Here is an 8602-nt window from a genome sequence, read left to right on the forward strand (position 1 = left end):
ATCTGTGTGTGCCAGCGTGCGTTCATGCCAGAGACCCTTGTGTAGATCACTGCGATGCTGTCAGGGCCACTAAGAAAATATTAAAGAACAAAGATAAGACAAACTCACAGAGGGGGTTGTTTTTGCAAAAAACAGCTTGAAGTCATGATGACGTCTTTGCCCAGATGTGGAAGATGTGCAGGAAACGATCTCCACTCTACTGAGAGATGAATGCCGTGAATACATCCCCACCCTTAGGTTTGATACACACACAAACACATACATAAAACCATAACTTAGGGCCTGTCAGCCTTAATTAATAACCAACAAAACGGAATCAGTTTATTTCTTGATCGGTTGGGCTGTGGTATGATGTGGACTTAGATTTTTGGCCATTGGAGGTAGGTGGTTCCTGTTGTGCAAAACGTGAAATCATGATGTGGCAGTGGTGGCCTAGTGGTTAAGGAAGCGTAATCAGAAGGTTGCCGGTTCGAATCCCGATCCGCCAAGGTACCACTGAGGTGCCACTGAGCAAAGCACCGTCCCCACACACTGCTCCCCAGGCGCCGGTCATGGCTGCCCACTGCTCACTCAGGGTGATGGGTTAAATGCAGAGGACAAATTTCACTGTGTGCACCGTGTGCTGTGCTGCTGTGTATCACATGTGACAATCACTTCACTTTAAACTTTAAAACTTTATGTGGCTATCTGCATTATATTACAACACCATTAATGGGGATGCATGCCTATGTTCTCAGTCCATGCACCTCCTCACTTCCTTTCTTTCTCGTTTATCTGGCTGAGACTGAGATCCTCTGTGTCATACCCTCATATCTCCCACCTAACAGCGATCCATTCCTGGGGCCACAATAAGAGCTATTCAGGGTGGATTACTGGAGCTTTGTTGGCCTCCCCGATGACAGCAAGGCGCACGAGGCCAGATTGTAATAACCACCTCCACCTCCCTGAGAAGACAGGATGAATAGAGCCTCAGTCAGATAAATCCGCGGTGGAGGTGGGAGTGTCGTCTGGGGACAAGGAAGAGGAACAAGAAGACTATTTGTGTCTGGTCAGGCGCACAGTGAGTGGGGAAAAAGGAGGTTATTCTGGAAAATAACAGCAAAAAAAAAGCTTCTCATTAAGTGACATATTCACTTTTATTCCTTTATGTGTTCATTCACCAGTATATCATAATACATAAATACATTTCATTATAAATGCAGTCTTGCAGGGTAATATTGCAACAAGGGTAATATTGCAACAAATTGTGAATAATTCACTTTCATTGTCATAGTCACAACAACAGCAGGGTGCCACTAAATGTTCAGGCACTTCATTTAGCCATCATGTTCTTTTTCGTGTTCTTCTGTGGCTGCAGCAGGATGATGTAACATTTGGGAGCAAAGATGCATAGCAGCAGCCCATAACTGGAAGCCAGAATGGCGAAGATCTCCACGGCAACAGCGTACTTCCCCGGGGAGCTGACATAGGCTGGGACAAATGCAGCCCACACGGCGCAGAAGATGATCATGCTGAAGGTGATGAACTTGGCCTCGTTGAAATTGTCCGGTAGCTTCCTGGCAAAGAACGCCAGCAGGAAGCAGATGGCTGCCAGCAGGCCGATGTAGCCCAGCAGAGTGGCAAACGCAGCCACCGAGCCCACAGCGCACTCCAGCACCACCGTGGCACTGTGTGTCCTCTCATGGTTCTCAGAAGGCATAGGAGGGGCTAAAACGAGCCACAGCAGGCAGACCAGCACTTGGATCAGAGTGCAGAAGGTGATGCCCAACCTTTGCTGCGCGGGTCCAAAGTAGCGCATCAGGTTATTGCCAGGCAGCGTAGCACGGAAGGCCACCAGGACCACCACCGTCTTGCTGAGGACGCATGAGATGCAGACCACGAAGCTCACCCCAAAGAGGGTGTGCCTCAGCATGCACGACCAAACTACAGGCTGGCCGATGAAGGCCAGCGCACAAAGGAAGCAGAGTGTGAGGGACAGCAGCAGCAGGAAGCTCAGCTCAGAGTTGTTGGCACGCACCAGAGGTGTGTTGCGGTGACAGAAGAATGTGGCAAGGACAGCAGCTGTCAGCGCTGCCCCAGATATGGACAGGACTGTCAGGATGATGCCCATGGTGTCCTGGAAGGACAGGAACTCCACTTGTTTAGGGATGCATTCTGTATTCTGAGCGTTGGACCAGAAGTCCTCTGGACATCTTGTGCAGTCAGTTGATCCTAAACCACAATAATGAAAAGAACAAAACTTAGAATGCAGGGCATAGCGCTCCATGCACAAATACTGAAGACGCTGAAGCAAAAACCTGTGGTGTTACTGATCTCCCCATCTGCACAGGGCAGGCAGTCAAAGCAGCAGACAGGCTTTCCTTTCTGAATGACCTTCCAAGTGCCTGGGGGACAAGGGGTGCTGCACACTGACACAGGTACCTGGGTAAAAAAAAGTACTTCTCATTCAATTTCACACAATTATATTATTCTTATCTCAGAAGCTGTCACAGTAAATACATTACAAAGTTGACCCTTTGAACCGTCTGTAATGAACGTGTGATTTCTTACACTTCTACAGGTCTGCATGATAGAATAAACTGCATGTTTATTAAATGTCAAGCATCATAAATCCCTCCCAGATTGCTTTCGTGATAAAATGTGCATGTCTGATGACACTGAGTTTAGGCAATCTTCCCGCCAGAAGGGCTGCTGCACTCTATCATTACATCCAGACCACTGAAGAACCATCCTTCTTGCATTAGAAAAGGCTCTGGACAGGACTAGATTTGGCTCAGCCCATGTTTACCTGCTCTTTTATTGTTAGGGTCTGATAGTGCAGCACAAATCAAAAGAACATTGTGCAAAAATGTTCAGTGTTTAATTATGGAGCTTTTGTTAAGAATAATCTATTTGTAAACAACTTTATTTTTTATTTAAATTGAAATGTATTTATTTTATTTTATTTGGAAATATGTATTTGCTCTGTTCATATAAAATATGAACATTTTATAAAGTTTATATTGTGCATTTTTTTGGGATCAAGGAATCAATGATAATTATCCCACATATTATGTGCATAATATATTCTGATCCATGGCTTTATGCTGTATAAAGTAATATTATTATATTATATTAATATTCATAGTAGTAGTTTGTCTGCTTACCCTGTTTTGCCAGCCACCACCCCAGACAACTTTCTTAATTTCCATCTGAAACTCCCAGTTGGAGCCCCTGTTGGAGTCATAATTGCCCACCTCAACAAATGCCACTGTTCCCTGAGCATCTCTGTGCCAGTTGATGATGTCATATGAAGCTGCTGGATCTCCATTTTTGTCAAAAGTTATGATATCCCCTACAGGTGTTGTAAAATTTACTCTCTTCAGATAGTACAAAAGCTAGAAATAAAACAAAATTACATATTTTACAGGCAGAACAGAACCTTTTCTTAGCTTATAATGTCTGTACATCTTTGGAATAATTGCACATGATCATACTTGTTTGGGGGTAATGTTGTTGATATCAGGAGATCTTTGTCCTTGTTTGAATGAGAGCATGTCTTGAATGGCGTGAGCGATGGCATAAACAGCTTTATAGACGTTGTAGCTCACCCTTAGCTGGGAGACATCAGAATATGCACTGGGTTTTTCAGCAATTTTTTCTGCACCAGTGCATGATCGCCTGGGTGGCCCAGAAGTGTTTACCTGCAGGGAGCATTCAAACAGTGTCTCCCAGAACTCTCTCACAAAAGGTTCTTCTTCGGGTCCGACAGGCTTTATTCGACTGAGAAAAGGGCCCAGGCCAGGGATTTGTGCTTTCCTCAGAGCAAATCCTATGGTCCCCACCAGCAGTGGTAGATGCTGAGTGTCAGAGATGTCCCCAGACGTGACCCAGGCTTCAGTGGCAATCCACTGCCTGTCGCTGACATTCTGCCTCTTTACCTCCTCCATCAGCGCCTGGGCGTCAGGGGCAATGGCAAAGACCACCACCACTTTAGCACTGGATTTTCGGATAATATCTACAATATTTTTCATCCTCCACAGGGTGTGAGCTTTGGGGATCACCTCGCTGTAGGCCACACACACCCCCGATCCCCGCAGCTCCTCCAGGAGTAACTGCACCCCAAATTTCCCGTAGTCATCGTCACCAGAAACCACCCCAACCCAAGTCCAGCTCAAGAGACGCAGCAGGCTGGCCATGCCTTTGGCTTGGAAGGTGTCGCTGGGCACGGTGCGCAGGAAGTAGGGGTACTTCTTACTGTCACTCAGACAAGAACAGGACGCAAAGTAGCTCACCTAGACGCACACAGACAAATGTGACCACATTAGACAGCCCAAACTATCCCATAATACTATGCACAATGGTCATTTAATGCAAATGCATGTGATTTTACTTTAATTTAAAGTTATAACAAAGTGTGTAATGAGATTACAGCAAATCATCTGTCATATTATCCAATTATTATCCATGTGTAATTAGTCAGATACCAATGTGCCAATGTAATGCTTTAATTATACAAAATTTTAAGACTGTAATGCACTGGGATTTGGGATCATGTACAAATGGTACATTTGATAAATTAACTGTAGATTGGTTTGAAACTCGAACTGACTGTGCACATAAAGACAGAACATTATTTTCCAAAGGTAGAAATGAACAAGATATATTTTGTATTTATTATACTAATTCCAACATAGTTACAGTGTATGAGTCTTGCTTGTATTTCTATTGTCCATAAAGATGATGCACAGACAGCATCAACACAAATTAGAAGGAGTACACAAAAGTTACAGAGTTAACAAAAATTGTCCTCTCACCACCAGATTAAAACTGGAATGAGTTGGAATGGAATCGGAATGACAATATATAATGAAATTATAACATTTGATCTGAACGGTGCAAAGTGACATTCATGTAGATTACATTTCCAGAGAGAATTGGCTTGTTTCATTTAGGAACACTGATATTGAAGCCAACACACTGGGAGGGCAGCAGTATTCATATCCTGCACACCTGAGGCAGCAGATTGTCTATCATTAAAATTTATATATATATAAACCTGGAATGAGTTTCAAACCAATATATATGAGTTTCAAACCAAACTATATATATATACAGGTGTTTTTTATAGGTGTTTTAGCACTGGGAAAACATCTCACTTGGAATTACTTCACACATATGTCATCTTATGAAGCCAGACACGTGTGAAACAGTTCGTTGTCAATGCACGTCACCTTACAAAGCATGATAAATTCACATTGAGCTTAATTACACAGTTAATTGCATGTACCATTAACCAGACAGGAAAGAAAATGCAAAAAACATGAACGTGATTGATGGATGATCTGTGCAGGGTGGTGCAAGTTCAAGTTCGCTTTGTCATGGTTTACCATCGGGATGTCAAAGACCCCCAGCGTACGGGCCACCGCAATTGAAGCAGAGGAGCGGGCGTCGCCGACAATGACGGGCACCTGGGGGGCGCTGCTGCAGTTTGAGCTCCAGGCGGTGGGCTCCTGCCCCGTCACTGTTGCCAGCGCCGCCCCCAGAGTGGTGCGCTCTGCCAGGCATGTATCGGCTGCCAGGTACCCTAGAGTAATGTTTGGCAATAGGCCAGGGTTCTGGTTGATCTCTTCGATTGCAAACAGCATGGTCTGGAGCCAGCGGTAGTGCCGGAAGCTTAAACTGTAATCAAAGACAAAGTGTGAAGCTCTGCTAATAAATACATACATGTAAAGTAGAATGTTTGGAGCCTTACCTTTGGCAGGGTGCACGGCTCATTCTCTGTGTGAACATCTGGTCGGGTTCAGGGGCGTCATTGTGCACAGGGAACAGGCCACCGATAATGATGTCTCCGTCTCGGTACAGGCTGTCTGACACCGGCGTCCACTGCAGACGACAGGAGGCTTCTGCAGCTTCCGACCAGCATCGGCCACTGGCCAACCCCAGCAGCCACACATACACAATGACACACATGACAGCGTGACACACAAGCAGAGGAAGTGAGGGGACGCCACACATCCCCAGCAAGCAGGAAAGGAGCCAAAAGGTGGCCCGTCTTAAGTAGTGTGAAATTTGCCCTGAGCAAAAACAAAAAATAACTCCATTGTCAGGGGAAGAGCATGCAAGAGCATGCAGAGTAAATGGGGCTAATTGGACAAAGCCCTTGTGAGGCATTGACAACTGGGGACAAAATATCTCTCAAGTAGATGGAATTACTGCTGGAATAAGGCCCACGGTTTGGTATTTATTGAAACTTATTACCTAATTAAATAAAGACTAACTAAAACTTCAAAAATAAAAACAAAAAAAATTCTGGGTTGTGCTCATTCACAACCCTGCCTGAGTAATTGTGCTTATTCTAGTGGTTGGCCTAGCGTGTAAGGAAATGGACCCATAATCGGAAGGTTGCCGGTTCCTATCCCAAACCACCGAGGTGCCACTGAGTAGAGCACCGTCCCCACACACTGCTCCCTGGGTGCCTGTCATGGCTGCCCACTGCTCACCAGGGGTGATGGTTAAAAGCAGAGGACACATTTTGTTGTGTCACCGTTTGCTGTGCTCACTTCACTTTCACTTAAGAGAGTCACTAAAGAGTCACTAAGTGAGACAGGTTTAGTGTACTGTACGGACAGCAGATAGGATCACCGGTGCCCAAGATCCAACAAAAGGGGAAATCATCTCAGACCCCTCACACCCTGGACACAGACCTTTTGACCTGCTGCCCTCTGACAGACATTATAGAAGCCTGCAGACCAGGACCAGCTTCTTCCCCCTCGCCATCTCCCTCCTAAACAGCTGAAACTGTCACACTGCAAATCTCCTTCAACATTGCACACTGCACTTTATGTACTCTCTGTATATAGGATTTAGTTTTTTGCCTATTTATTCATAGACCTATGTACATTTTTACATATATTTATTTATACTCAGTAGATATACTTATTTATAAAAAGTACAAACAAATTCCATAACTTGTACAATAACACTTACACACATCCTTGCACATTGTTGTTGTTTTTTGTTGTAGTTTTTTCCTACTCTGTACTTGAGAGACACCATCCACTGGAATCAAATTCCTTGTATGTGCTTGCACTTACTTGGCCAATAAATACGATGCTGATTCTGATTACTGGAGTAATGCTTTGAAGCTGCAGCACCTCATCACCCCACCACATGAAAGCATTAGCCAAATCTTGTAACCAGCCAAATTCATGTTGCTTATGTCATAAAAGTAAGTTCAGCAATTATGTTGATTCATCTACTGTATATTTAGCAGACTTGGTTACAGAATACATTTTACTGTCTAGTTCTTATCGCCCTGCTCTGTCAAGCCCAAGCTCAACACCTTGTTTCTTCCCAACTTGGAAACTTGTAAGTACAATATTGCAGATACAAGGTGGTCCACAGCCTCTCTAAAGATCTGTAAGTACATCTGACATATTGGACATAACAATGTTTAACAATTTGGACATAACAAAATTTTAGCGCTCACTAAATAGAAAAAAAGAAAAAAAGAAACTTAGTCATTGCAATTTTTCAGTGTTGTTTCAGTGTAAAAGCAACTGACTTTATTTCCACCACATTAAACACAGAAGACTGGTCAAGTACCAGCAAGGTCAAAAGAAGTGATTCAGCTCACTTAGCCCTTGCTTTCCCGAAACCTCTCCATGGTGCTTGTCCCCGAGCAGTCAAGATGACTGAGGGTTCAGCGTGACCTTAGAAAATTACACTCAGGCAGACCACCGCTTGGTTGTGACCTCTACTTCAGAATGCACTAAACAGTAAAAATAGACAGCTTCTCGCTGAAAAGCTCCTGAGAGACAGCAGGAGCTGAGACTCGGCTGGAAGAGAGTGTTTGAGTCACAGGCCGGGTTTTCGCCTTTTGTGTTCAGTAAAATCCTATGCAGCAGTGTTCCTACCACCCTGAGATGAATATTTCATTCTTGCCGTTTTGCCATTTTTGTGCAGCCATGGCCTTGATGGACGGGAGAAATGCAGTTGCTTATGTTATTTCCTGTGAGTCCCCTGATGGTGGACACTGACTAAAAGGACACTGACGCGGCAAAGACCAAACCCCAGCTGTAGCAGGGTCTCCTCTGGGATTAGTAATGGACAAATGTGAGCTTTTCACAGCTGGGTATGGTCCCAAGAGAGAAATTAGACCATGTAGGCATGGTCAAATATTTTACTCTGACAGAAACAAGCGAGTTTTCAAGATAGACTCTAAATATTAAAAAATGTTAGGCACTGATTAGATTTTGATATTTTTTGTTTAAAATTTGCATTGTTACTGTGAATGTATATATTCACAAGTGTAAAATACCACTATAGATTGTGCACACATGATCATTAAGGTCCCACTCATTGTGTGGTAGAGAGGGATAATAACCTATTAAAGGAATGTCATTGGATGTAACAATCTAGCTGAATTCGTAATTGTTAGGGTCAGAATTGTGAACCTTTTGCACATATCATATGACAATCTTCAAATTTGTGCTCCTTGGAGCATCTTTATTTACAGATTAAAAGATTTGCAGGCTCAGCCTCGGCTCTGACTGCATTATTCCCCCTGTCAGTCCGAACATGACAGGAGTGATGGAGTGCTGACGTGCTGGATGACTGC

The 8602-nt window shown here is 44.0% G+C and overlaps 1 protein-coding gene across 1 annotated transcript; it reads right to left on the reverse strand.

The window, feature by feature from the left end:
• Window positions 1-1163: 1163 nt before the first annotated feature.
• Window positions 1164-5993, reverse strand: LOC114769039 (extracellular calcium-sensing receptor-like). Its single transcript, XM_028961718.1, has 6 exons — window positions 5735-5993; window positions 5370-5661; window positions 3477-4274; window positions 3147-3377; window positions 2298-2421; window positions 1164-2211 (listed from the first exon to the last, which is right to left on the reverse strand). Exons 1-6 carry the CDS (start codon window positions 5950-5952, stop codon window positions 1313-1315), a joined length of 2562 nt encoding a protein of 853 aa, XP_028817551.1. The 5' UTR covers window positions 5953-5993; the 3' UTR covers window positions 1164-1312.
• Between the last annotated feature and the right edge of the window lie 2609 nt (window positions 5994-8602).

Source organism: Denticeps clupeoides, chromosome 19, assembly GCF_900700375.1.
Source record: "Denticeps clupeoides chromosome 19, fDenClu1.1, whole genome shotgun sequence".
Taxonomy (NCBI): domain Eukaryota; kingdom Metazoa; phylum Chordata; class Actinopteri; order Clupeiformes; family Denticipitidae; genus Denticeps; species Denticeps clupeoides.

Bases quoted from the DNA above. Each gene is read 5' to 3' on its own strand.
- LOC114769039 (XM_028961718.1), bottom strand. From the start codon at position 5,952: ATGTGTGTCATTGTGTATGTGTGGCTGCTGGGGTTGGCCAGTGGCCGA. The intron at 4,275-5,369 runs GTAAACCATGAC...GTGTGCGTCTAG, and splicing joins GGGTCTTTGACATCCCGATG to GTGAGCTACTTTGCGTCCTG. The intron at 2,212-2,297 runs GTTTTTGCTTCA...ATTGTGGTTTAG, and splicing joins GGAGATCAGTAACACCACAG to GATCAACTGACTGCACAAGA.